This window comes from Limanda limanda, chromosome 6, assembly GCF_963576545.1.
Source record: "Limanda limanda chromosome 6, fLimLim1.1, whole genome shotgun sequence".
NCBI classification, from domain to species: Eukaryota; Metazoa; Chordata; class Actinopteri; order Pleuronectiformes; family Pleuronectidae; genus Limanda; species Limanda limanda.
Window position 1 is genome coordinate 28,120,267 of NC_083641.1, and position 25,256 is coordinate 28,145,522.

Below are 25,256 nucleotides of genomic sequence, written 5' to 3' on the forward strand. Positions count from 1 at the left end.
CAATCACTCTCCTTCAACAAACACACAGCAGCTGCTGTTTTGAGTAAAACGGCTGCTGATGTGAAGCAGCTCTCATCGTGTTCTACCACATCGCTTGTACAGTTGAATCGATGTTTGATTACCGAGTTAAGGCGTCTGCCAGACCATAAATCCAGCTCATGTCCGATTGGAACAGGAGCAGACTGGAGCTCTTTGGTCATCCAGCGAATCTCCTTTTATTCACTAAACTCTTCATGTAGCAAACAAAAAAGCTTCAGAGATCTGGGGGAACGTGTTTGGTTTCGATTCATTTAATCTGTCATTGATTGTTGCTCCTCAATCACCCCCCAAAGTCGTCAGCCCCCTGGACGGAACCACAGAGAAGTCCTTAAGGTTCAGTTTGTCCTAAACTCTGGTTATTGTCCACCACTAGTGTCCTGAGAGGCGTCTTTATCAGCAGACACCTGTAGTTACACACTGTCGCCTGTAGCAACACACAGGTTCTACACAGGAGGGAACTAAAGATCCGGCCACTATCTGTGAAGACAGATGCATTCTCCTGCTGGTTCCAGTCTTTTTACGTCTTCCAGTTGAGTTGCTCCACAGAGACGCTTCTTCTCAGACCACACGTCAGACTGGTAACCTTTTTAAAAACAGTTTCCACTGGACAAGGCGTGAAAACCAACTTCTCTCAATATTTTAAATGTCTTTTAAAACTGCAACTAAGCAAATAGACGCTTATCAGGCGTCGTAGCACATAACACTGTCAACCACTCTTATGCAGTACTGTAAATACTGCTTCACATACTACTCTGCAGCTGTAGACTCCCTGAGCTGCAGCTCTCTGCTGATTGTGAACAATCACTCTGTGGGTTCATAACTTCCTTCCAGGCGCCGTCTGTAACTTCAGGCTCTGGTCATATGTTCACACTGTTGACTTCTGCTGTCCTTTTATAAATCATTAACTAATTCTTCCTAGAAATGTGCGTTATGAATTTACCTCAGTCTGGAGCTGTTACAGAACAAGTTTCTTTCAAGCGCCTGCAGACTGAATGTGCTTCGGGGGGGTTGTGTTGTGCGTTGTCTCCTCGGCAGCTCACAGGAACGAACATGGTCACGTTCAGATGTGTTGTGTTACGTTTCCGTGTTCGTAGCCAGGATGAACCGAGCGAAATGATGGTGAGGGACAATCAGGTGTCAGTGAGGTAATGTAGTTCAGGCTGTGATATTCAAAGATAAGAATTTAAATTTTCTTGTTTTCTAGTTTGAGAGATTTTCCTCCAAATCAGAAACTTAAATTTGAATATCGATCCAAATTTGGCAAATCATAATTTTGACCTTCAAGTCTTATTTTGAGAGAAAAGGGTTTTATTATAAATGAATTAACAAAAATACAAAAAGCTAAATATTGCTGTCAGGCTTGCGGTTGATAAATTGGAAAACATTTCCTGAAAGTCAATACCGCGAAGCAAAAGTTTATATTTTCCCTGGCTTGAATCTAAATGGTTTTTTTCATTTTCTCAAAATATGGATTAGGTTTGGTATCATTTGTTTTCCTACCTGTGGCCTTAATGCTCATTGTTTTTAGGTAGCTTGTTTCTCTTTGTTAGTTCAGGTGTAAAAAACCTTTTCTGGTGTAACAGACGTCGATGTTGTTCCTGTTTGGTCTCATCTCACATTCGATCAGATGTGATTGTCGATGTGAAAATCTTCGACCGACTGATGATGCTCATTAGTTTGACTGTAACAACACTTTAATGGACCAGATTCTACTGCTTCGTGTATGTGTACCTGCTTCTGTGAAGGTTTTTTTTTGTGTATATGTGTGTGTGTGTGGACATGTGTGCATCATTATGACTTCATGCCTTAACACTTACAATCACTACTTGGTGGATTATTGTGATTCTGACACTACGACTGTTAGTGATGGAGACAGGAGACGTCCACAGCGCTTTCCTCTCCCGTCTCTGTGACGTCTTCAGGAGACTTTAGAGTCGTCTGTGTGTGTGTGTGTGGGGGGGGGGGCGGCTGGTGACTGCATCGGCTGCGTTTTCATTGACATTCCGCACGGTTTTCAATTTGCTTACCAATGAAGATTGAGGTTTTTTTTAGTTTTTCCTATGTGGTTACTGAGTGCCTCAAAGTGTCGCTTCTCACCTCGATGTGTTTCATGACGTCCTGTGGAAAGGGATTTTTCAAGAAGCAAGACTCCTGACGAGGTTTTTTTGTGAGTCTCCTCTGCTTCACACAACAGAGCGTCCAGCTGGTTTCTGTTGGTTTCTTCACTAATGGCCAACAAGCAGATGAGCTGCCTCTGTTCAGGGTTTAGCTTTCTGCTCACGGACGTTTCTGGATTCGTTCTTCGTAGATGAGAAGTCTTGGTTCTTGGAAAAGCTCCTGCAGGACCGAACCTCTGGTTTCCACAGTGAACATGAACCTTTCTGGTGTCGCCAGATACAAGAACCACTACTGAGCAACCGGCTCACTCTATGAAATATGTGACATGAACTAATGAATTCTTCCTCCTCAGAAAGACGAGACCACTTGTTTAAAGTCTGATGTCGATCTGTTGTAGTTTTGACATCGTGTTGTCAAACATCAGACTCAGACAAATGTACCTGCACCATCTTGTTTTTGTAAATTTCACTGGTATTGTAAAAACATAGATTTCACGTTGCAAATTTTACTTTTTTTGCAAATACAATTTTTGTAAAAGTCTTTCCCGCTTGGCGTGTTTTTTGTTACTCGAGTTTTTGAGATGTTTCTTCACTTTGTCGACCTGGATTCTACGGCTGTTGGTTTACAGGGAGGAGCCACAACGACAGATGTGTAACCTGAAGTCACACATCTGTCCCACTGGTTGTTATAACGATAATATTTTATTTGCTCTGTTATTTCAGACACATCGTTTCTAATCTGTATAAAAATAATGTTTCGAATGTTTGCAAAAATAAGACGTGGTCTCAGCTATGAGTCAGTTATGAGTCACTTACATTTCATTTATACATTTATAACCTCAACACAGCATGGAGGTTGGGGGGGGGGGGCATTACTCACCACAAACATGTGACTCGCATTGAAGCTATGATAATAATATTAATGTTGATAATCATAGATGTAATTAAAGATAGCAGCAGCCATGACAGAACCGCAATTTAATAATAGTAATGACAGTAATCGTGCTGCTGGATGAACTCCCATGATGCACCTCTCTCCTGATCCCTCAGGGTTCCCTCCTACAGTTTGTGTGTCTCTGTCTCCTGATTGTTGACATCACATTCTGTCCTTTGTGTTGTTTTGCATCCGGCTGTCGTCACTCAGCAGGAGGTCCCACATGCTGCTTGATGAGCTGACACCAGCACAGGACCAGTGGACATCCTGAAGATCCTCCTCCTCCTCCTCTGTGCTGAGTGGTGCTGCATCACAGCAGCAGCACCACTCAGCTCAGTGGTATTTTTAGCACTTCTGTCAAGAAGCGAGCTGAGCAGCCTGCAGCTCTGCAGCTCTTCAGCCTGCAGCTCTTCAGCTCTGCAGCTCTTCAGCTCTGCAGCTCTGCAGCTCTGCAGCTCTGCAGCTCTGCAGCTCTTCAGCTCTTCAGCTCTGCAGCTCTGCAGCTCTGCAGCTCTTCAGCCTGCAGCTCTTCAGCTCTGCAGCTCTTCAGCTCTTCAGCTCTTCAGCTCTTCAGCCTGCAGCTCTTCAGCTCTTCAGCTCTTCAGCTCTTCAGCCTGCAGCTCTTCAGCTCTTCAGCTCTGCAGCTCTTCAGCTCTGCAGCTCTTCACCTCTCCACCTCTCCACCTCTCCAGCTCTGCAGCTCTTACTGGTGACAGCCTGAAGGCCACAGCTCTGCAGCTCTTCAGCTCTTACTGGTGACAGCCTGAAGGCCACAGCTCTGCAGCTCTGCAGCTCTTACTGGTGACAGCCTGCAGGCCACAGCTCCCAGCAGCAGCTCAGTGACCACAGGGCGCAGGGCTGTGGTCACACTGGGTTTCTGTGCTGCAAGAACAGAAAGTAAAACATGAAGCCGGGACTCGGCTGCTTCTCCTGTTCTGCAGTTTAAAGTAAAAACCTTTTAGAGACAAATATAGAAAACAGGAATCGTGTTAAAGAAGAAACCAGCATCTCCACTTCCTCCTGGAATCCACCGTTCACTGGGTTTTTAAATGTGAGGCTTTTATTTATGTTAATATGTTTTAATAGGTATCTATTAATATGTTCATTTTAATGTATTGAGTTTAAACGGTTGTGTGTGTGTGTGTGTGTTTTTATGCGTGTGTTTATGTGTGTGTGTGATGACGGAGGTGGGCGGAGCTTGTTGGTCCTCAGCGGCCAATCAGAGTGCAGGGTGTCTCTCTCTGACACAGCTGATCGATGAGTCAGGAGCTTCAGAGGAAAGGTTCCACTTGTTGCTGAGCAGCAGAGAACAGCTGATCACTGTCAGAGAACAAGAGAGCTGCAGAACCAACCAGAGGACACAGAGCCAGAGAAGATCAGAACCAGAGAAGATCAGAACCACAGAACCAGAGATCCTCAGAACCAGAGAACATCAGATCCAGGAACATCCTCAGAACCAGGGAACAGAATCAGACTCGTCTTCCCGGAGTGTTCCGCATCGACTCGTCTCCGGAGCAGCAGCCGCCGCCAGCGCCTGGTTCCCGGTGTCAGGTGAGTCGTGTTTACCGCTGAATCCTCCGGGACTCGAGCACTGATGTCCCGCTGGTCACCGTCACTGTCCCCGCGGAGACAGACAAACCTCCAGAGAGAACTCCTCTGTATGTAATGATGCTGTGACTTCATACACAGCATCACTAACTTGGATCAGATATAAAAACCCGTAGATCTCATGTCATCAGGATATTAGAGACGCTTCTGCTGCTGAGGAGCAAAGATCATGTTTCAGGAACAAGATGTTTCTACAGACACAGGTCAGAGCCTGTGGGGACCAGTGGTCTTCACTCCCTGAGGAGCAGGTCTCTGGGACCAGGAGTCCATTCCAGATGTTGAACTGATGTTCACTGGTTCCAGAGCTTCCTCACCAGGTTTACAGACAAACTGCAGCTTTTCTTTTCAACTGAACCAGAGCTGAAACAATTAGTCCTTCAATCTACAGAGAATCCACCATTTTGGACGATCTGGTCAAAAATTATATCAGATTATTTTCACATTAAATGATATTGATAATTATTAACATGTTACATTGTTATTATTAATTGAAGTTTAAAGTCCTTAGTGCTCGTTGTGGTTTTTATACAACAAAACATTTGACAAATCTGAGGTCAGGTGCAGTTTATTAATATATATGTTGGGCGTTTGTTCTATTTTGATGACAATGAAATTGCAATTATTATTCTATCCATTGCTGCTTCTTCTCTTTTCTGTCGTCATGAATCAGATTTCTTTGGACGTTACTGGTTTTCCTTCTCATTTCATAAACAAAAGAACTGATCAAAAATATTTTTCATATTAATTGACACTGGAAATAATTACAGCCTCATTTAAATCTGCAGTGATCTGAGTTTCATCAGTTGTAGGTTTTGTTTCCTTGTGTGTGTGTGTACGTGTGTGCATGTGTGTGGTGTGTACGTGTGTGCGTTAGTGTGTGCTAGTGTGTGTGCAACACTTTCCGGATGTGACCTCAGGTGGCTTCACTTGACCCAGAGACACGTCTCCAGTGTGACACATCTCAGTTCACCTCAGTACGTGATTCATCTCTGAGCAGATGATCTCACACTGACCTGGTCCATGAGGTCGTTCTTCTTGTTCATGTTTTGTATGAGTTTGGTTGTTTTAGTTGTGTGATGATTGGCGGCTGAGATCAGCTGATCGGTGAGAACCAGATGCAGCAGCTCCATCCTCCAATCACAGACTCCGGCTCCCAGAGGGCGGCGCTCATCAGAATATCTGAGCCTCATTTCTGCATAAAATGCAACTATAATCATTTTGTTTTATAATAATAACAACAGTGATAAACTCAGGTTATCATTGACTTCCTGCTGCTGATCCTCACAGGCTGAACAAACTGTTCATTCAGAGACTGTTTATGAGACTTTATGACTTCAGGAGCTTAAACTTTAACCAGAACTTCCTTTTGAACGTGGAGCGTTTTACGGGAATCTGTTGACCCACATTCTAACAGGAGTTGGGTGAAGTGAGGTCGTGGCCCCCCCCCCCATCCCTGGGACCTGTGAAACGCAGCCTCAGCGTTTCCCCTGTGTGCGCTGCATTGTGAGTCGTGCTCACTGAACGTGTGTGTCACTGAGCAGCGACTGTGTCCTTCAGTTTCATTAAATCCACTTGTATCAAATTCAACTCCGTGGGTTTTGAAGGCGTAGCCGGTGCGACACAATATGATGATTCACTTCCTCTTCCCCAAGTGTGTTCACATACTGCTAAAGTATAAAATACATTCGGTTGCATAAAAATTATGTCAACATTGATCACAGATATGAAGCAGAGGGAAAGTCTGAAACTTAACACATGTGTTTAATCAGATGATAATCCTGTTTCCTTTCTGTCCATTCACGCTGTTCAGCTCATAAAATATAAGATTGAATTTGATCTTTTTACCTTCACCTCGGTGAACTGGGTGAGACTCATAAAGAAGCTTCATCAGATCGACACATAGATTCACATACTTGCTAATGCTGGAGCCGGGGATTCTTACAGAATAAGAGAATATGAAATTATTAAACTGGTAAATGTTAAGTTTTATTGAGCCGATAAAAACGTATCCTCTGGTTTATATTTCATAATCCTACGTGTAAAAGGTGGATTCATGTTTTCTGCAGTTGTTTAAACCTGGAGTCAGTTATTAACAAATGAGAGAACAAAGTGTTTGTACTTGTTTGTTGCACAAAGAGCAAAGTTCAGTCTCCTGTGCAGCTACTGATCAACCAGACGCCAGGTGTGGTTCAGCGTCACTGTGTCTCACTGAGGTCCTGCAGCAGCTGCTGTGGCTTTGATTTCCGTGGTTTTTCTCTGTGGAAGTTCCTGCAGGTGGAAATAGTTTTAATGTCGTCTGTGTCTTATCGTCGCTCACTTTGATTTCCTGAGCTCCCAAATCACTGATGTGGCTGGAAACAGAAAGTACATCACTTCCTGTGAACCAGACGGCGTTTCAGAGAAGGAGCCAGAGGAGTGTGAGCATCAGAAAACATTCAACATAACCACAGGGCCATGGTTGATTGATACAGATAGGGGATGTTTGGATGAAGGTGATGAAGGTGATGAAGGTGATGAAAGTGATGAAGGTGATGAAGGTGGATGAGAGCAGAGAAGATGATAAGAACTCTGTTGCGGGGGAAAACCTTTTCTAAACTGTTACAGAACATATAATTTCCCCCAAAGTGTGAATTCAGCTGCAGAGAAGGTCACAGATGTAAAGTCACATTCACTTCAGTCTTCATCACTTCAGTCTTCATCACTTCTCATCAGAGAAGAGGCAGGTTCTCAGTGGACGCTGAAATCAGAGGGAAACATTTAAAACCTTCCAGAATGATGTTTGTCCTGTTTCTGATTGTTCCGGTGTTGATGCGTCACACAAATGTTTTCATGAACTCCAAAATGAAAATGTGGCCTTAGTGTTGTTGTGACGACTCTGATGATCATCGAGTCACGTGAAGAGGAAATTATCAAACGTTACAGAAGTTAAAATATCACAGACATGATGAGTGATCTACAGCCTGTGGCCATGGAATGAGTGTGAGAGAGAGAGTGAGCGAGAGTGTGTGGGTGTGTGTGTGTGTGTGTGGGCGTGTGGGCGTGTGGTGGGGGTTCTCCCTCCCTGATCCTGAGATGACTGACATCTCTCTCGACAGGAAAACACAGTGAAGTCAGCAGAGCACAGCCACACAGACATCTTCACACACTGGAAACACTAAAAACAATGAAACACTAAAGATTCTGAAACACTGGAAACACTAGAACAATGAAAGACTAAAAACTCTGAAACTCTGAAACTCTGCGGTGCAGGTCTGTCTCTGTTGTCACTTCAGCCTCTTTATCACAGGAAGTGTGTGTCTGTGAGTCGGGATGTGGAAGAAGAAAGCCTGTGGCTCTTTGTGGTGAAGAGTTTCTGTTTCAACATTATGAAGTTTTTGTTGCTGCTCAGCCGCAGCGTTGTCTGTTGTGAGTGTTGGTCAATGTGTTTCTCATGTTGATAACACAACAGCAGAAGCTGCACGTCCCGTTTACATGTGAGAGACGCACTGTCACCTTTGTACAAATTACTGTTTATATTTGTATATTCATAGATTTTATGTTTATGTTTTGCAGCCTTTGTTTATTTGAACATTTGTTTGACTCATTTCAACGTTGGTTTTTAGATTCATCGTCCTGTTCTTTCAAGGGTTCAGATTTCATTAATGTGTTTCTACGTCTGTGTTTGTGTGAGTTCACCAGGACTAATTCCACTTTCATCTTGATTCTAAATAGTTTTATTATTTTGTGTTTATCTGTAATTTGTTGAGCTGCTATAAATGTCCAGATTTCAAATTGCCTTTGTGATGCTGTTGTCAGTTTCCTCTGAGGATTAAAACAAACAACAACAGCTGACAACACACTTTGATGTCATCTACACCACCTCACTGACAGTGTCCTCACTGTGTGTGTGTGTGTCTGTGTGTGTGTGTGTGTGTGTGTGTGTGTCTGTGTGTGTCTGTGTGTGTCTGTGTGTCTGTGTCTGGGTCCTTCTCTCTGACCTTGTACTTCTCTGTGTCTTCAGGAAGTCTGCTTTGATGTCGGCGTCAGTTCTGCGTCCGTGTCTGTGTGGACGTGTGGGTGTGGTCTGTGGACTCCTCCTCCTCCTCTTGGCCTCGTCACCGCTCCTCGCTGCAGGTTTGAACCCCCCTCCTCCCCCCAGAACCCCTCTGTCTGGGTTTGTTTCTTCATTAAGTCTTTATTATTTATCAAACTTTTTTCAAACTGTTATCATGACTGGTTCTGAATCCCAGAGGCAGGTCTGAAACCTTCGGGTTCTTCCTCTTTCTCTCTTGAGTTTACATTATTTTGATCTGAAGTGTTCTGCAGATCTGGTTCCTGTGGATCTGTTTCTAACTGCAGGAATAACAGAACTGTTCAAATTATTTCTCTCTAATCTTGTAAACTTGTCTCTAAACTTGTAAAAATATCTATGACAAATCTCCCGCTCTCAGCTTGGATCAGATGTATCTCGCTGCAGCTTCATGTGTAGAAATCCTCGTGATTTTCCACTTGAGCGACTCCTCTCGTGTTGATATTTGTTCTCGATGAGCTTGTGGAGCAGAACTCATGATTCTGCAGATTCAGACTTGTGGTGAATAAGCAGAGGAAGTGAGTAACAGAGGTGGATGTTTGTTACACTAGAAGAGAAGCCAGTGTTATGATGCTGGTGGATGAAAGCAGCAGGAAATACACGGAGCCCTGACCCCCCCCCCCCCCCCCCCCCGATGCAGCCTCTCACCCTCATGTCCTCATCTGTTGACATGGAAACATCACCTTTCTGTCCTCTCGTCCACTCGTCTCCCAGCGAACAGACGCTTTGTCCTTCAGGTCGACCTGGTGTCTCGTTACAGAGATCAACAGCCCGACGCTGCTCAGGACACCAGCTTTCTTTGTTCCGCATTTTCTGACCCAGTAAAGTCTGAAGCTGAAGTCACTGTTCCTAAAATTCAAACCGATTTGAGTCTCTCAGGATCGGAGGCAGCTGACGGGGGGGGGGGGAACCACCGACAGAATGTGTCTCCTCTACTTTAAAGCCAGAGGAGAACTATGCATGTGGAGCTGTAATTTCTTGATTCAAGAGCCTGGTGCAGATAGTTCACGCTCGCACAGAAGCAGCGTGAGGAGAAGAGCTGAAGCTGCAGGAAATCTGAAGCAAAACATCTGAGTGCAGGTGCACAGTTTGAGCACAAGCAGGATGGAAACCCAAGCTGCTTGAGGGCGAGTGCAGGGTTTTGAGGGGAAAGAGGATTTAATATCAACACCAACTCATATCAGTGGTGTGAGGTAGAAAGCACTGATCATTTTTGAATGTCTCAGTAGTAATGCTGCTCTCCTCCCTTGTGTGCAGGCAGGCTGAGTAACTGCAGCCACCCGCTGGTGCCTGAACATGGAGGCTTCCGCTGCGACCCGTCTCCGTGCCGAGGTTTCCCTCCCAAGAGCTCCATCCACTTCTTCTGTGAGCCCGGCTTCCACATCGCCAACACCCGCGTCTCCAGGTGTCGCCAGGGGAGGTGGCTGCCTCCGGTCCCGGCCTGCATCCCCATCAAGGGTGAGGGACAACTCCTGTCCTGTTTATAGATGTGGAATCAAACGTTCAAAGTGTCTGTGAACAGCTGACGCACAGATACAAGTTACATTACATCACATCAGGAAAAGAAAAACTTAAAAAAGCTAATCAGAGGAGCTTCCACAACTGAGCTGTAGGTTCATTGTAAATGATTTCTGTCCTGAACACAAACATTCAGGCCGGTAGTTCGATTCCCTCCCTTGCTTCATCTGCCTGCTCCCTCTGGAGTTTGGATGAAATCCCCCTGACGACACACGTCATGTGACCTCAACATTCCTTCCTCTGTGAGTCAGCGGATCTTCGTGGAGGATTCGTCTCTGGACGTTTCCCAGCAGCAGCACAGCGTTCCTCCGGGATGAGCTCTGTTTAGGATCCGCTGGTTCTCGCCTGTGACTCATCACAGTGTTGATCCAACAGGTCGACGGCAGGTTCATCATGTTGTGACAGCTCCTCCCTGTTTGGTTCAGGAAGCACTCGGCCATGTTATTGTTCCAGAGTTCGATTCCCAGTGAGGTCACCGAAACTTGTTCTCACATGACAGTGTTCAAAGAGTGTTAGGATAATAGTTAAGTTATGTAAATATCCTGTGAGCAAATAATATACTTACTGAAGCAGCAGCAGGCTGAGTTTAGCTCCTGACCAACTTCACAGAAAACCAGTTCCCACTTCCTCTGTTACCATTCACTGAAACGTGCTGCGACAGGAAGTCGGGGGAGAGGAAGTGGGCAGAGCTGCTGTAATAACCATTAAACGTTTCCTCTGAGTCGACGCCACCAGAGCCTCATGGAACCTGCTGCTGTGGTATCATGATCACGGAGGAACCACAGAGCTGAACAACCTCAGAGATCTAATATCTGATCATCAACACAGAATCTCTGGGTTTCCGCTGTGAGGCTGAGACCAGGAAGCTCCTCCCTCACTCCTTTGAAATATTCTAACCTAAAATAAATTTATTTGATCTTCTAAAAACATTTGAAATTTATAAACTTTGAATTTCTGATCAATCAAAGGTTCAATGTTCAAACAGACTTGTTTCTTCTAAAACTCCCAATAAACCCACTTTATATTTGGATATATAAGGAATTGTGGTTTTGTTGATTAAGTTTCTGTTGATTGAGTCGTCAGTAATTAAGTTGTGTTTTAGCCTCGTGCTGTGAAGACATAATAAACGCACGCAGCAGCACGTGTGTCCTCAGACGACTCCGGCTTGTGTGGGTCAGCTCCTCCTGCAGAGTTGTGTAATTCTCATCTGTCTGTGGTTGTGTTTCTGCTTCTCCTCCTCAGGGAGTCCTCACATGAACCCTGACGACAGATCCAGCAACTCCATGCCCAACATGGCCACGACGGCGGTGGGCGTGTCCATCTTCCTGCTCACCACCACGGCCTGCATGGTGGTGAAGTCCCGCCTCTACCCGTGTCAGGCGCCCAGGTGAGAAGCTGATCAACGTACAAACAGGTGACAACACAACCTCCTCAGCAGATGGAATAATTCTCTCTCTTCCTTCAGCCGGCGTTCCTCGGACCAGCTGGACCTGATGGTGGACGGACTTCCTGTCTCCCTCCCCTCCTATGAGGAGGCCATGTATGGCAGCTGGGGTCAGCGCCTCCCCCCCTGCTCCGCCCCTGGACCCACCCAGCTCCTGTTGGCCCAGGAGGCTCCGGGCCGCCCCCAGTCGGACGCCAGTCTCCGCCCCCTGCTCTCCTCCCAAAGCCCGGACAACCCCCCTCCCCCTTACGAGGAGATCCAATCACTACGTCCCGCCGTCAGGACGAGTGAGGGGGGGGGTCTGCAGCTGCATGTCCCTCTGTCAGATGACAAGGACGCTTGATTGACAGGCTGTTGGCCTCACATGTGACTGAACTCCTCCCACGTGGACTGTCGGCTGTGAGATGATGATTTTGATTGACAGTTACCTGCTGCAGCGTTTCCTCTGCAGACTGAGAGCTGACTCCTGATTGGCTGCAGCTCACCAGCATCCCACGCTACTTCACACCAAGCGCACAAGCTCTGATTGGTCGTCACAGACACCTGACTGAAGAGGACTGTATAGTGTTGATTGTACAGAACGTGTGTGTGTGTGTGTGTGTGTGTGTGTGTGTGTGTGTGTGTGTGTGTGTGTGTTTTCAGTGTTGTTCTGGAGACGTTGTCCATCCTTCCCCTCAGTGACGGGTCCGATCCAGGTTTCCCTCATGAAGTCATGTGGTACAGGAACATGTTTCCATGGGAACCGACTCTTCTCCCTCTGGAGCGGAGACGGTTCTCAGCAGCGATCTGACTCCAGCTCCGACTCTCTGTGATAGATGCTGTGGTGAAGCTACAGCTGATGGGATGTGGATTTCTAAATCAACATCAAATGTTTATGTAAAGTAGATTTCTTAGGTACTTGACTTTAACACAACAGTGTTCTAATCAAATGAATTATCCACATGAGATTTAATATAAAAAAACAAACAGCCCAGATTGTGACCAAACCAACGTGGAACCGATTTGTCAGTGATCAGACTCCCTGGTTCACTGGTTCTGTGGTTCTCTGGTTCTCTGGTTCCCTGGTTCCCTAGTTTCCTGGTTCTGTGGTTCTCTGGTTTCCTGGTTCCATGGTTCCATGGTTCCCTGGTTCCCTGGTTCTCTGGTTCCCTGGTTCCCTTGTTCCCTGGTTCTGTGGTTCTCTGGTTTCCTGGTTCCATGGTTCCCTGGTTCCCTGGTTCTGTGGTTCTCTGGTTCCCTGGTTCCCTGGTTCTCTGGTTCCCTTGTTCCCTGGTTCTGTGGTTCTCTGGTTTTCTGGTTCCATGGTTCCCTGGTTCCCTGGTTCCCTGGTTCCGTGGTTCTCTGGTTCCCTGGTTCTCTGGTTTCCTGGTTCCCTGGTTCTCTGTGACTCCTGCAGAGCGACTGACGCCTTCTTAGACCCTGAATGTATTTAAAGTTTAATTCTGTGATAAACAAAGAATCTTAACTATTATATGGATTGTAATATTTACAACATGATTATTTGTACAATGTGCACAGAATGACATGATGAATAAATGTGGACAGAAATCCTGGTTTGTTGCATTGTTTATAGATACACACACACACACACACACACACACACACACACTGTACATTTACATTGTGTTAATAGAGCAACAAATTATTTTTACATAAAATTTGCAGATTTCAAACTGATTTTAAGATATTTAAAATCTTATTAATCAACAGGTTCCTCAAAAAGACTTTTATACTTTTACTTTCCACCACTGTGTATTAATTCATAAAGATATTAAAAATCAAGTTGTTTGACCTTTGCTTGGTTACTTCATCACTTCCTGAGCAGCAGTGAGTGTGATTCAATCAATCATGAAATAAAATGATTGATTTGAGGGTTGAAAATCAGATTCTTTCTTCCTCTTCTCTGAGGAGGAGGAAGCTCGTCTTCCTCTCTGGGCGTCTTCCTCTCTTTCACTGGAGCTGGACCAAAAGGAGAAGTTTGGCTTGGACAAGTTGTTTTGAGGAAATAAAAAGGAGAAGAGCCAGCGGAGTTTACAGTAAACACTCAGCGGAGGTTACAGTCTGATGAATGGATGAATCAGGACGAGTCATTGACAAAGAAAAAACAGAAGTCAAGACAAAAGTACTAAAACGGTTCTCTGGTCATTTCCACTTTCTGATGTTTTTCTACTTAAGAAGGTTCTGGAAATATCTTTATTTCATCCCACGAAACTTAATATTAAAATATTATTATTGAATACAAACTTTTCCCCTGAAAAATATAAATACATAAAAATCACCTGGTTTAATTGCATGATTAAAGTTTGCCAAATATTTTCTTATCTTCACATTGAATCTTCTAACAGCTCAAATACACCTGAAGGATAAATTCAACCATTAAGACAAATGGTGGAAGAACTAAGATTCTTTACCAGAGAATAAGAATTATTTCTCGTGTTAGTAAATAAAAGTGTTCATTTGCAGTGAAATGGCCTCGAGCCTTGTTTCAGCAGCGGTCATGTGATCGAAGCCTTCCATGTTTCTGCAGCTGAGACCAGGTGAACGTCTGATCTCTGTGATCCTACGATTTAATACAAAACCTTTTATTCTCTGTACAATTGTGATGTGAAGTATTAGCACGTTTCAGATAAATATCTGTAGAGTAAAACTTTGCGTATCTGCCTCTGAAATGTAGAGAAGAAATATAAAGTCGCAGTAAAAAATACTCAAATACTCAAGTTCCTCCTGTGAAAACTACAGTATTTGAGTGGTTTGGATTTGTTTGATTCCTTTTTGAGTTGCATTGACTCATGCGATTGACTCTGTTTGTCTTTTTCTCGCAGGTCATGTGACCTGATGTTAAGATGGATGTTCCTGAGAAGATTCATCTTCTCAGGAGTCGGTGTTTAACCTGAGGTGAATGTTTTATCTCCACACACAGATCACACAACGGCTTCTGCTTCAACAGCTTTATTCAGAAGTCCAGAACACGAACAGGATGAACAGATACAAATAAAACAGGTTTTCTCTTCCTCATTAGAAATCAACAGGGACGTTGAGCAGATCCTGTTTGTGTTTCACTGGAGGACACGAGGCTCACAGAGAGAGAGTTTGTGGCCAAAACAACAATCCTCCGAATGTCAGTGTAGAAACAAAAACACTACGTTCAGCTGTTATAACTCGAGGAACAGTTTGTTAAAAGTTGTAAAATTCAAACGTATAGATGATAAAAACATGAAGACTAGAGTTTAATAAGAATATGAACTCTACTGTTTGTCTCACTGACAGTTAACCAGGTTATAAATGTAAATGTAATAATATGAGAAAGGCAGAATCAAATCTGCAGAGAGCGACATGTTGCATGTTTGATGCCACAAGGTCACGTGGGTTTACCACAGAGGTCACGCTCGCCTCATGTTAACCAACAGGAGTGTTTGATATGAGATAACCCCCCCGACACCATCAGAGGACAAACGCACACCCGACTGACCTACAGGCGATCGACTCATTTCTCAAAACACAGTGATAAAACCCCCAGCTGAAAACTCTTTACAGTAAACACATCATTGAAGAAAAGAAGATTAAGCATGAGTTTATAAAAATACATAAAAATAAGCCACTGAGATAAACCGTGCCACTGAAACTCGCTTGTTTGTTTGTTGTGATTGTTTCAGAGAAAACGTCAGTGAGAGAATGTTTGAACGAAAGATAAGTTGACAAAGCCGAGCATCATGGGAGTTGCTGCACAGACTGTACGTATCCAAATGATGATTTCTGACATCAAATCTTTAAAGTTACACTAAATTTAGCTGCATAGAAAAACACGTTCCCAGATTCTCTTCTCATCCTCTGAATGAAAGGCTTTAGCACCACCTGCTGTCCATAAGAGAGATTGACCCTTGATGATTTCTCACATGAAATCATTGATAAACATTAAAGTAGATGGAAAACGCTCAGATTCAAAAGGTGGACTCACACACCTGATCTCCAGCGTGTGATTGGCTCTCGCTCCACAGTCAGAGAACAATGAGGAAACACATAAGTGGCGTTTCCTGTTTGAGCTGCGAGCGATGGCGTCGGGTCAACCCTCCGGCAGAGGGATGCAGCGTACGTGAGTCGATGTTCTGATGCGTACATGTTTGTGGCGTGTTGTGTTTGTGTATGTGCGCTCTGTGGGCCGCTGTGGATCCCGGGTCCACGTTCTCTCTTTGAGCGCACGAGTCGAGCGCCAAACTCCCAGGGAGCGCCATCAGGTCAAGAGCGACAGGTCAGGAGGCCGAGGTTCGAATATGTCTCTCATCAGAGCTGGAGGGAAGAAACAAAGACAAACAAATGTTAGGTTTGACTAAAATATCACAAACTTAAAGAGTTGGGGTCATGTGACTTTAATCGCCCAGTTACTTCTGATTTTAACATGTGACCTGGGGGATGAAACCAGGTGGAGATGCAGAGTAACTTCAGAATTGGATCAATACCATGGGACATTAAAATGAGTTGTGAATCTGGAACATATTGTGATGAGAAGGTTTATTAAAATGCAGATCACATGTTGGCTTCTGGTGGAAATGAGGTCATTGAGATGAGATGTGATCCAGAGGTTAATAACATCTGTTCAATTGAGTCACGATTTCTGTGTTAACGATGACAACAGGCTAGTTAGTTGTGTGTGTGTGTGTGTGTGTGTGTGTGTGTGTGTGTGTGTGTGTGTGTGTGTGTGTGTGTGTGTGTGCGTGCGTGTGTGTGTGTGTCTACCTGCAGCTTCACAGAGCCCCTGAACGCCTCCTAAGACGGGGTCTCTGTCTGTGAGGAGCTGACTCCGCCCTCCTGGGTCTGAGCTCAGATCTGATTGGTCGGGTTCCTCCAGACAGTCCTGAACATGGAGATCAGAAAAGAGTCAGAAACCTCAAACCTGGAGGTGGAGAACGTGGAGAATAGAGATGATCTCACCAGTAATCCGTGACTGAGGAAAAGTTCCTCTTCTGTTGACGGAGCAGTTTGTTTCTGTCTCTTGTCCTGAATCCTCAGCTGAGACGGAAGCTCCGCCCCTCGGTGATGAGCCCTAAAGAGAAGAGAAACGTCCGAGATCGTCAAATATCCGTTGATTTCTTATATCCGAGGTTTAATGTTCCTGAGACGAGTCTGACGCACCGTTTCCTTCTGAGTGAGACAGCTGGAGACACAGCTGAAGGTTCGTCCACTTCCTCAGACAAACCCCCGGAGACGCTCAGCTGGAAGTCATCGTCCATGGAGATGTACGGAGCCAACATGTCCAGATCCATCCCCTCCATGTTCTGAGAGAACACACATTTACCCTCGGTCAAAATAACTTAGAATAATGGTATTAATATTGAGGTGGGGAACTTTCGGCAAGTTTTAAATGGGTTCATGTTTCCCTGTCTGTCTTTCAGGAGAATGACACTTTTCTTTACTCTTATTATTATATTATTTCTATTGTTTGTTATTTTCCAGCTACTAGATTTGAAGATCCTCTGGGCAGGTTTTTAATGCTCTTGGTTTTCTACATAAAAAAGATGAGATTAAATTAATTCTCTCATAACTTTGTCCAAAATGTAACCTTTGGTAGTTCAGAATGTTTTCACAAAATTCATAAATCTGTGTTTAGATCCTTTTCTGAAAAATAAAATTTTAAATTAAGAGCTGATTCTTCTGGTTGTTTTTTCTTACCTCCACTGTCTTTTCTTTCTTTTGACCATTTTCTGGCCAAATGGCAAAGAACCTGTGCACCTCGCTGGCGTCCATCACCTCGTCCTCACCGAGACACTGAGAGGGACAAGTAGAGAGAGAGCGTAAGGATAAAAGACTTTCAGCTTTAGAGTTTTAACAAGATGAGTATTTCCCACATCAGGTGAGGAGGCTGGTGATGAAGACGAGGGTGGTGTGATGGGGCTGAAGATGGGAGTGAGGAGCTGTCGCAGCTCGGGGGTGCACAGATCCTGAGGGTGGTCGGGCAGCAGGTGCGGCCTGAGAGGACTAACGAACGACAGCTCCACAAAACCTGAAGGAGACAGGAAACACAAAGAGCTTAGAACTTAGAATTTACAACCTCTGCTTCATGTCAGGATGTTAAGATGCAGAACTCGATGGTGAACATGTTAAACCTCAGCACCTTGAAAGTCATCATTTGTCTTGAAGCAAAACAAAGTGAAACACCAACTGAACAAGAGTCTAACTTTAACTTCTTGTGACATATTTTGTACGATACAATAGAGCTAAACTAATAACTAACATGAAGCCAGTTGTGTGTTCTCACCTCCTGTCAGTGGTGCGACGGCGTCCGTCTCCACCGGCTCCTCAGGCTCCTCAGGCTCCTCCTGTGGTTTGAAGAGCAGCTCCGTGTTGCTGCTGGGAATCGAACCTGTGACCTCAGTCTGACGGCAGTTGGTTAGATTTTGAACGTCAGTGCCACAGACGTCGGGGGTCCCACATTCCTCTGGTGTGAGCCGCGGTGAGTCGGGGTCCGCTTCGGGCTGGAGACCAGAACGGGTCTGCTCCGAGGAGAAGACCACGTGTGGCTGCTCCACGGAACTGAAGAAGAGATGAGGGGAAGAAGAGAAGAGGGGAAGAAGAGAAGAAGAGAAAAAGGGAAGAAGAGGGGAATCATGTGATGCACAGAGAAGGAAGTTTTGCAATTTAAGAAATGTGTAATAAAGACTCTCTCTCTCTCTCTCTCTCTCTCTCTCTCTCTCTCGCTCCGTCTCTCTCTCTTTCCCTCTCTCTCTCTCTCTCTCTCTCTCTCTCTCTATCTCTCTCTCTCTCTCTCTCCCTCACCCTCCTACAGGACTTTTTTGTCTCCCAGTCACCAAAGTGCTGCTCGTTGTGTGAACTGTTAGTTTCTCTTTCATTCTTAAGGTCTCAACCTTTATGATTTGAGCTTTTAATAGATGTTTTACTGATCTGAAGATAAGTGATATACAGATAAAGTTATAATTATGATGAAATGTTTCCTCAAATATTCACTTGTTAAACATCAAAACTTCAAATGAAATAATTCAAACAGGGCATGTTGGTCGTTGCTTTGTTGTTATTGTGAAAGCGTCTGTGCAGAGAAGGTATTAAGATATATATATTTTATTTTCTATTTTAAATTTTTGATATTCGATTTTATTGTTATTCTATTTTATTCTATTTTATGCTCTTTCTATTTTTATTTTATTTTTTTGGGTTGAAATTACTGAGCATTGCTTACAGAGAGCCTGTGACCCAAGTATTTCCTTGACAGTGACTGCTTCATGTTATCTCTGTGCGTTTGACAATAAAAAATCTTGAATCTTAGCTGCCAGTCAGTCTGGTTCATGTCAGGAAACACACGTTCACACTTATTTGGGTTAAGTTTAGCCAGTTAACGTAAAGATATCATGTATAAGTTGACTTGTCTTCATAGTGGTGTAACAGTAGTGTCCCAATCCATACATTACATGTGTTTTAAAACTTCTATCGCCTGAACAGGGACTTGAACCCTGGACCCTCAGATTAAAAGTCTGATGCTCTACCGACTGAGCTATTCAGGCTCTGAGAGCTGAGATTTCATCTGCATTTAAAAAAAAAGAAACAACAAAAAAAGACACAACACAAATTATAATGTGACATGTTGAGGCTTCATCATCAGTGTCACAATGTTTGCTCACTGTCATGGTTTCTGATAATCCTCCTACTGGGGTTTTACTTCCTTATTTGAAGTGAGTCCATTATATTTACTTTACTACATGTCACCTGATCTGAAGATAAGTGATATACAGATAAAGTTAGAATTATGATGAAATGTTTCCTCTGTATAAACTGAAAAAGTATTTTCTCTGCAGATGCTGTTTGTTTTGGAACAGACATCTCATCTGAAGCTTGGCTGCACTTCCTCCATGTGTTGGTTGATAATAACTAAAGGACGTAGTGTTCTCTTCACATCTTTCCTCACTTCTTCCAGTTCTGCTCCAGTCACAGTCTGAATTATGCAACTCAACCTTCTCTGAAGTACCTGAGGATGAAGTTGAGGCAGACGACGGCCTCTGGCTGCGACGTCTTGCCGCTGTAGAGAACAGTCGCTTGAGTCTCGGCCCAGACGAAGCCGCCGCGGTTTGCCAGGAAGCGGTAGTGCCTGGTGCTGACCTGACCTTTGAGCAACACTGGACGCACAACATGGACAAACATTCAAGATGATGGAAAAGTGCAGCTCAAACTCTGATGTTTTAAATTAAAATCATAATGAAAATACTTTCACTCTGCAGGCGAAAAAAGTGAAATCATTCAATCAAAATATTTAAAACACATTAACCTCAGAAAAGCTAAAAATATGCAGATGTTCTTACAGCGGATCCTGAAAAACGTCAGTTATTTTCATGGCTTTGTTCATAATCGCTTTACTTTGTGTATTTTTCTGCACACACACTCACATGTGTGCAGGCTTTTGGTCACGTGATCGGAGTCGAGCGCGTGATGGAACTCGTAGGCCGAGCGGCCAATCAGATCTTCAGGTTTGTATCCCGTCAACTCTGTAACCCTGGAAACAAAAACAGGCAGAAACAAGAAAACTGAAATGAGTTTCTGGTCTTCTCTCTAACAACATGTTGTACTTCTCTTCCCTCTCATCCAGAGGTCAGAGGTCAGAGGTCGGAGGTCAGGGCTCGTGGTCATGGTACCTGCCCTCGCAGTGAGTGAAGCGCAGGTCCATGCTGTGGCGGGTGAGGAAGGTGCACGTGTCCAGAGGGAACTCCACGCTGGACGGGTGAGGGATGGGCTCACACAGCAGGGTCATCACTCTGCCTGCAGGGGGCGACGTGGAGCCGCCGCCATGTGGACCCATGTGACCTGTGCAGTGAAGAACCTGCAGGAAGAGAGAGAGGAGAGGTCAGTTCAAGATGGAGGAGTACGGGAAATAGAGTTTTGTTCCAACTCTTATAAACTAATTCTAAATATTTCAAATAAAAAATAACAGTTTTTAAAAATCCTCTAAGTTACCGAGAGCAAACTTGTTCTAACGCCAACAAATGTACAACAACATTGTGTAAATATAATAACACAGAACCTTCCATGTGGCGGACTTGATGTTGACTGTGCGCCCCCTGCTGGTCAGTGTGCTTTTCATTCGCAGGAAGAAGTTTCTCTCGTTGTGATGTTTCTGTTCTTTCTTACTCGAACCTGAAAACAACACGATAAAGTTCACACATTTAATATTTATTCTTAATTTATCATTCACAACAATTTTGCTCAGAAGTTGCAGAGGAGTTTGTTGATTGCTGATCAAATAAATTCTCTGTATTTAAATCCCTTATAATAATACAATAATAATAATTTAGTGTATATTGGTAACTTAGAGCATGAGTTTAAAAATATTGCCTCTGATCTTCTCTTGTGACCAAACAGAGATGAAATGAGTGATTCAGTGTTTGAGAGACTCTCCAGAGGATTCTCTCAGATTGTTCCTGTGATGACAGAGTGAGACTGACCTGGACCTGGACCCAGCAGATCTCTGAGCTCCTCCTGGTCACACGGATGAACCAAGTCATAAACACTCTGACCCAGCAGCTCCAGCTGTGGACCACAACAACAGCACCTGTCACTCACACACAGACCTGATGCCTCACGCCTCTTTCCCCTGAGACATGATTCACCTGTCAACTGGTTCCATAGATATATGTGATTCATCTTCCTTTTCTGTCTTTCTTTTTTAAACTTTTCATTCTAATGTTCCTCAATTACAGATTTAAAGGACGTCTGTGTTCTGTCCATGAGGCTCAAAGGGAAAATACCAGCTCTCACAAAAGAGACACAACAGAAGGAAGCAGGAACCAGACCAGAACCAGAACTCCTGTGGTTCTAGTCTGGTTCTCATGTTCTGTGTCCTGCAGGATGCGTTCACACTCTACCTGTGTGATGCCGATGTGTTTGCTGACGTTTTCCGTCAGGTAGATCATGTCTCCTTCCTCCGTCATCACCATGATGAAACCAGCCAGCGTCTGAGGATAGAAAGCGTCCATTGGATCCTCCTCTTCCTCCTCTTCCTCCCTGTCGTCGCTCTCTTCCTCTTCAGACTCCTCTTTTGGATTCTCACCTGAATGAACAGTTTGATCTATTTCAGTTTGTCTCTAATCACCTGTACATCAGAGTTAGTTCTAATGGCTGCCTGGCTGTGATACTGGTCTCACAGACCATGTCATCAATTCACCCAAAGTATAAACAATTCAAGCTTGAGACAAATAAATCATTTTCTTGTTACCCAGTTATATCATATAAATATCTCTTTGGGTTTTTAACCAATTTAAAAAATCAGACAAAAAAGGAATGCATAATTAATGCCAACAGAAATGACACATTTTAAAAACAGTTGTTAAAACTAGAATTAAAATCCCACCCAAAATTAACACTGATTGAATCCAGAGCCCTATCGTTGAGTGAGAGCCGTGAGATGGAGTCAGGGTCTGCTTACAGAGTGAACCTCTCTCTCTTCATAATGCATTCCATTTATTGGATATTAAATATTTAAATACATCTGTAAGCAAAACCACTGGTTCAAATCCAAACTAATCGTCCTTTTATAATTGATGATTTCATTGTTTCACAGTGTCCGACCTGCTCCTGTGATGCTGCTCCTCTCCCCGGGTTGCAGGAGGTGGTGCAGGCGCAGGAAGCTGAGGGCGACCCTCATGATGGCAGCCTTGTCCAGGTGGGTGGTCACCCTGCGGGGGAGGGGCAGCGAGTGGGCGAGCTCATAGAACACCTCCGTCTCCTGACCACGGCGACATCGAGCTGCATCACGAGAACGCAGCTTCCTCTGCTCCGTGCTGCCCCTGCAGGAGGACAGGAGGAATACACATGAAACAAGGGAAGGATGAAGAACATCACAAACACGCTCTGTTGAAAACTTTATAAAACACAAACGTTGACCAAAGTGTTGAGCAGCTGAAATAGAAGATTCATAAAAACGTAAAACAAAGAAGTTGACAATAAGACATCAAACTTTCTCTGCATCAGGCAATTCGACTGTTTCATAATGACATCTTTAAGATATCATATATATATATATCTTGTGTTGTTATTACGACACTATATGACGTCATCATGACATCATTCCTACAGTATGATGATAAAGTATTTCTCTGAGCTTTGTCTTATTTATTCATCTTTGAAAATGTGTTTTTTGAGTCATATTTTCTTTATTTGACCTTTGACTGATCGGCTCCAAACGCTTATTATCTTTTGATCAACTCCCAAGTTATATTCCCACCAGGTTTGGTGAAAACAGAACCAAAAGAATGAGGAGAAGGAAATGGAGTTTGGGACAATGGGGTGAGAGCAGATCAGAGGAGAAGAAAAGACGTTTAGAAAATAAACAAACTTCAAACTGAGGAAGAAAAACAACTGAGCAAAAACAGAAAACTCATTAAATGTCAGTGAGGAGTTGAGAGAGAAGAGATCTCACTCCTCCGTCCGTCTCGTTAACATTTTTCTGTCTGAGCTCTTTAACCAAGTTTCCTAAAAAACAAACCTCCTCTCTCACTCCATCATCACACGTTTCTCCTCCCACCACTGAAGACAACAAGGTTCCCAACGACTAAATTATGAATCCACTGTAAAGAAATGGAAGAAAAACCCTGAATCCTAAAACTGTAAATATACCTTCAGTGTTTGTGTTGTTTCATTCAGCTTTAACGCAGCTTTAAAAAGTGTCTTTTCAAGTCGACACGTTGAATCAAAGCAAATTAAAGTATTAAAATCAAACTGCATCAAAAGGGAAACTTCTGATGTTCTGAAACTTAAACTGTGAGGAAATCTGGGATCAACTCAGATGAGCATCTTCAGGATTTACACCCGTCAGTAGGAGCAGCTGCTTGAGTCCAACAGCAACTTGTCATCAATATATATATTATATATATATATTATCTATAATAAACTCGTCTTCAGATACTTTATCGTTAAGATCTTAGTTCTTCTTTTCTCAAATGTTTCTAATTGATTTCTTTACTGGATGTTCAGGTAGTTTATTTAAATTCTGCTTCTTCGTCCTCAGATCTTTTTTCCTGGGAACTTGTTTTTCTTCCCCCCCGACATTTCTGTGTCTCCTCTCAGTAAAACCACCGCAGCTCTTGTGTCGCCTCCTCTTTCTAAAGGGGGGGGGGGGAGAGATGTGACGACCTCCATCTCTGCGGGTGATGAGAACCGGAGTTCAGCTCCATGAGTATTCCTGGATTCTTTCTTTATTCAGTCCCAGTGGGAAAAGCAGAAATCGCAAAAAATGTCCAAAACCGAAAAAGAACAGAATGTTAGTTATTTCAGCCACTGGGAAACTGTCCAGCCCCCCCCCTCTCTCTTCTTCCCTCCCTCCTCTCTTCCCTCCCTCCCTCTTCTCCCCCCCCTCGCTCCTCTCTTCCCTCTCTCTTCTTCCCTCCCTCCGTCCGCCCTGTGCTGCTTTGGCCTCGATCAGTAAAACATGTGCTGACGTGACAATAACAGGATTTTATTTCATCCTCCTTCACACACAGGTTTTCACTAAGAGAGAGATTACGAAACAAACTTCATCTGTTGCTTCAAACTACAGAAACTTTTGCTGCGTCAACACAACAGAGCAGCAAATAAAGAGGAGAGTCATTGGGGCAGAGTTCAAACAGGCCGAAATCAAACTAACAATAAATGATTAAACAGTAAGTAAGATTAGAGTCGGTTCAAAATTAACTTTCAGTTTTGACTTCTGCAGGCGGCACGAGGCCGAACACAAACCACTGAACATCACCACATTCAATCTAATGTGTTTCAGTCATGAACAGAATCATCAGGACGACCGACGTTTGACATCAATCCTCCTCAGACTCACTTATTGAACCCAAATGTTCAGATTTTCTCAACACAAAGTAAAAAAGCCAGAAGATTTCGGATCTGCACCAAAATGTAGCTGGTTCTTCCTCGGGTCACGCCCACAAAAAGCCTTTTACGCTTGTCAACCGCGAGATGAGACATCTGGGATTGTGTGTGTGTGTGTACGTGCAGTACTGACGAGAAGTACGTGCATGTGTGTGTTTTCGGGAGGTCCACCCATCCACAAAGTTCAGTAGTTTTGTGTAATCGTACAAACTAATAATACTGCTTCAGACACTGAACTCTGCATACTCTCTGGACACGCTCCAGGTGGAGAGGCTCTAGAGTTTCTCTGGATAATATCTGAATGAGCCGATGAGAGGATCATGATCAGATGTGAAAAAATATGTATGAAGAGAAGTGATGAACCAGCACGTTCTGAACTGATTTGATAGTTTATGATATTCACGAGCAGCAAAATGTCACAAACACTGAAGAGTGAAATAAACAGAGAAACTGAAACATGGTCACTGAGCTGATCAGGAAAAACAAACGACTCTCAGGAGAGAGACACAGTTCAGAAGCACAAAGTGTTCCACACTCGGACACACAGACCCTCACACACACACACACACACACAAGCACAAACACAGACCCTCACACACACACACACACACACACAATCACACACAAGCACACACAAGCACACACACACGACTGAACTACAATGTATGTAATTAATGAACG

The 25,256-nt window shown here is 43.9% G+C and overlaps 2 protein-coding genes and 1 non-coding gene across 3 annotated transcripts in view; 1 reads left to right on the forward strand and 2 right to left on the reverse strand.

Moving 5' to 3' along the window:
* Nucleotides 1–4,357: 4,357 nt before the first annotated feature.
* On the forward strand, nt 4,358–13,282 carry zgc:152863 (uncharacterized protein LOC562658 homolog). Its single transcript, XM_061072859.1, has 5 exons — nt 4,358–4,641; nt 8,699–8,811; nt 10,025–10,225; nt 11,528–11,672; nt 11,751–13,282. The coding sequence occupies exons 2-5, from the start codon at nt 8,712–8,714 to the stop codon at nt 12,070–12,072; spliced, it is 768 nt and encodes a 255-aa protein (XP_060928842.1). The 5' UTR covers nt 4,358–4,641; nt 8,699–8,711; the 3' UTR covers nt 12,073–13,282.
* A 1,380-nt stretch (nt 13,283–14,662) lies between these two features.
* hif1al (hypoxia inducible factor 1 subunit alpha, like) overlaps nt 14,663–25,256 on the reverse strand; it is a 14,462-nt gene continuing 3,868 nt past the window's right edge. Inside the window, exons 2-15 of the mRNA XM_061072743.1 lie at nt 22,290–22,507; nt 21,587–21,771; nt 21,167–21,251; nt 20,746–20,858; nt 20,360–20,544; nt 20,114–20,220; nt 19,699–19,846; nt 17,980–18,254; nt 17,570–17,724; nt 17,394–17,489; nt 16,857–16,999; nt 16,656–16,767; nt 16,461–16,578; nt 14,663–16,013 (exon numbers count right to left, since the gene is read on the reverse strand). Of these exons, the coding sequence (XP_060928726.1) occupies nt 15,958–16,013; nt 16,461–16,578; nt 16,656–16,767; nt 16,857–16,999; nt 17,394–17,489; nt 17,570–17,724; nt 17,980–18,254; nt 19,699–19,846; nt 20,114–20,220; nt 20,360–20,544; nt 20,746–20,858; nt 21,167–21,251; nt 21,587–21,771; nt 22,290–22,507 (1,996 nt within the window). The 3' untranslated portion in view covers nt 14,663–15,957. The remainder of the gene's footprint in view (nt 16,014–16,460; nt 16,579–16,655; nt 16,768–16,856; nt 17,000–17,393; nt 17,490–17,569; nt 17,725–17,979; nt 18,255–19,698; nt 19,847–20,113; nt 20,221–20,359; nt 20,545–20,745; nt 20,859–21,166; nt 21,252–21,586; nt 21,772–22,289; nt 22,508–25,256) is intronic.
* On the reverse strand, nt 19,165–19,237 carry trnak-uuu (transfer RNA lysine (anticodon UUU)). Its single transcript has one exon. It is a non-coding gene; the product is annotated as a tRNA-Lys (tRNA).

Bases quoted from the DNA above. Each gene is read 5' to 3' on its own strand.
- zgc:152863 (XM_061072859.1), top strand. From the start codon at position 8,712: ATGTCGGCGTCAGTTCTGCGTCCGTGTCTGTGTGGACGTGTGGGTGTG. The intron at 8,812-10,024 runs GTTTGAACCCCC...CCTTGTGTGCAG, and splicing joins GTCACCGCTCCTCGCTGCAG to GCAGGCTGAGTAACTGCAGC. The intron at 10,226-11,527 runs GTGAGGGACAAC...TCTCCTCCTCAG, and splicing joins GGCCTGCATCCCCATCAAGG to GGAGTCCTCACATGAACCCT.